This window comes from Acanthamoeba castellanii (genome assembly GCF_000313135.1).
Source record: "Acanthamoeba castellanii str. Neff unplaced genomic scaffold scf7180000084524, whole genome shotgun sequence".
Lineage (NCBI taxonomy): Eukaryota > Discosea > Longamoebia > Acanthamoebidae > Acanthamoeba > Acanthamoeba castellanii.
This window is the reverse complement of record NW_004457266.1, coordinates 5,420-7,698: the sequence shown is the minus strand read 5'-3', so window position 1 is coordinate 7,698 and position 2,279 is coordinate 5,420. Positions and strand designations below refer to the sequence as shown.

The following is a 2,279-nucleotide window of genomic DNA, read 5'->3' as shown; positions in this document are numbered from 1 at the left end:
CACACACACACCACACGTACCACCGCACGCACACGCGGGGCTGAAGCGCCATGGGTGCGGTTGTGCGCATGCAGGGAACAGGATTGTGCTCGATCTGGCGCTCTACAAGGACAACGCACCGATCAACGACCTGGTCATCGACAACATCCTCGGGGCCGATTTCCGCCTCGCCCGCGCGCCGCTCGTGCGCTTCACCCTGACCAACGTCCTGCGCGACGCCCGCACCGCACGCAGCATCATGAAGCGCGTCATCTACGACCACACGATCGAGCTGCCCCGCATCAACCCGCGCCACCACATGAAGCCCTACGCCTTCGCCTACGGCGTGTCAGCGCGCGAGGGCGACGCCGGCCAGTTCTTCGACCGCCTGGTCAAGGTCGACGTGCGCTCGGGCGAGCGGTGGGTGTGGGACGTCGAGGGCCACTTCCCGGCCGAGCCCATCTTCCTCGCCACCCCGGACGGCGAGGACGAGGACGACGGCATCCTGCTCAGGTACTACTCACCTACCACCACCGGCCACCACTTCCGCTCACCGTGCGTGTGCGCTGTGCGCGTGTGCGTGGGCGGTGCGCGTGTGCGTGGGCGTGTGCGTGTGCGTGTGCGGTGTGCGGTGCGCGTGCGTGTGCCCGATTAGCATTGTGCTGAATGGGGAGACGGCAACGAGCTATCTGCTGGTGCTCAATGCCAAGGACATGAGCGAGCTGGCGCGGGCGCAGGTGCCCCACCACATCCCCTTTGGCTTCCACGGTGCGCACCACCCCGCCCTTCCCTCCCGACGAACACCGCGCGTGCAGTGTGTGCGTGTGTGTGCTCACCTTGGCTTGATGTGGCTCTAGGCAACTTCTTTGGCGAGCGCCAGACCTCGGACGTCATGTGATTGCCCCCCCCCCCAAACATCGTTTCGTGCCCAAGACCATGTCGTATGTACATCGTCGTCATTATAATGACAATAATAGAGAATAGAGTGAAGGAGAACAGGAGAGAAAGGTGTGGTGGCCACTCTTCAGGTGGCGAACTTCTTCTGTCCGGTGCGCGGATCGATCACGAACCCACCCGCCGCCTGCTTGCCTACGCATTTCCTGTGTGTCGTGGTGTCGTGGTGTCGTGGTGTCGTGGTGTCGTGGTGTCGTGGTGTCGTGGTGTCGTGGTGTCGTGGTGTCGTGGTGTCGTGGTGTCGTGGTGTCGTGGTGTCGTGGTGTCGTGGTGTCGTGGTGTCGTGGTGTCGTGGTGTCGTGGTGTCGTGGTGTCGTGGTGTCGTGGTGTCGTGGTGTCGTGGTGTCGTGGTGTCGTGGTGTCGTGGTGTCGTGGTGTCGTGTATTGTTAGAGAATAGGATCACAAGCGTGCGCTGAGCAGGTGCAGCGCGTGCCGACGACGCACCTGCAGAGCGCCTTCTTCTCCGCCGGGCGCTTGACGAAGCTGCTCGTCAATCTCTCTCCGCATCCGTCGCAGCAGAAGCACTCCTCGTGAAACTTGCGCCCGAACAGGTCCACGTACGCTCCTGCGCGTTGTTGGTGTGTGCCGGACGTACCAACCAACATTGTCGTCACCACCCACCATCCACCACCGCCAAACCGAAAAGAGAGGCTTGTAGCGGCCTACAACAGACACGCACCGGCGATGGGCTGCTTGCATCGGTCGCAGCTGACCGAGAGCAGGCGGTGGTAGCAGTCGCCGCAGTGCGGAAAACCAGCCGCCGACTCAGCGATGCCCGACGGGTGCATCCACTTGTCCTCCTTCAGCTCGAACTTGGCCGAGCAGCCCTTGCACACTAAACATGGTGGGGCGAAGGTCAGACCATGACGAACAAGGTGTTGGTAGGGGGTTTGGGGGGGGGTGAACCGAAGCAGTGGTGATGCCATCGCTTCTCCTTGGAGCCCCAGGGCACGACGGCGTCGGTCTCCACAAAGAACTCCTGACACCCGGCGCAAGGCAGGTCCGACGAACTGTAGTTGAACTGCTTCTTCAACGGCGATCCCATCTTCCTTCTGCTTCTTCTTGGCGTACGCGAATGAACTGGTTCGTGTCCGGCCTCGCGTTGTTCTTCACAAGTGAATCGAACTACCAATTGCGGTGCAACCGTTAAAATTAAGAAGAATTAAGTAGTGAACTAACTCCAACTGTAAGTGGCTCCTCAGTCGCCCACAGCGCCCTCCTCGGCGCTCTCGGCGGTGTGCTCCCTGAATATGGAGGCGTGGACGTGGGCTGCGGAGGTCGCCAGGTCGGCCACCAGCCCGTGCACGGCCTGCGAGGCCAGCAGATTCGTCGCCCGATGATAATA

The 2,279-nt window shown here is 61.8% G+C and overlaps 2 protein-coding genes across 2 annotated transcripts; one reads left to right on the top strand and one right to left on the bottom strand.

Moving 5' to 3' along the window:
• Positions 1–50: 50 nt before the first annotated feature.
• Positions 51–836, top strand: ACA1_032210 (dioxygenase, putative; the record flags this gene model as incomplete). The annotated part of the gene is made up of 3 exons (XM_004333452.1): positions 51–54; positions 75–492; positions 635–836. 3 exons carry the CDS (start codon positions 51–53, stop codon positions 834–836), a joined length of 624 nt encoding a protein of 207 aa, XP_004333500.1.
• A 167-nt stretch (positions 837–1,003) lies between these two features.
• On the bottom strand, positions 1,004–1,979 carry ACA1_032200 (LIM domain containing protein; the record flags this gene model as incomplete). The annotated part of the gene is made up of 4 exons (XM_004333451.1): positions 1,004–1,079; positions 1,379–1,499; positions 1,614–1,769; positions 1,841–1,979. The coding sequence occupies 4 exons, from the start codon at positions 1,977–1,979 to the stop codon at positions 1,004–1,006; spliced, it is 492 nt and encodes a 163-aa protein (XP_004333499.1).
• Between the last annotated feature and the right edge of the window lie 300 nt (positions 1,980–2,279).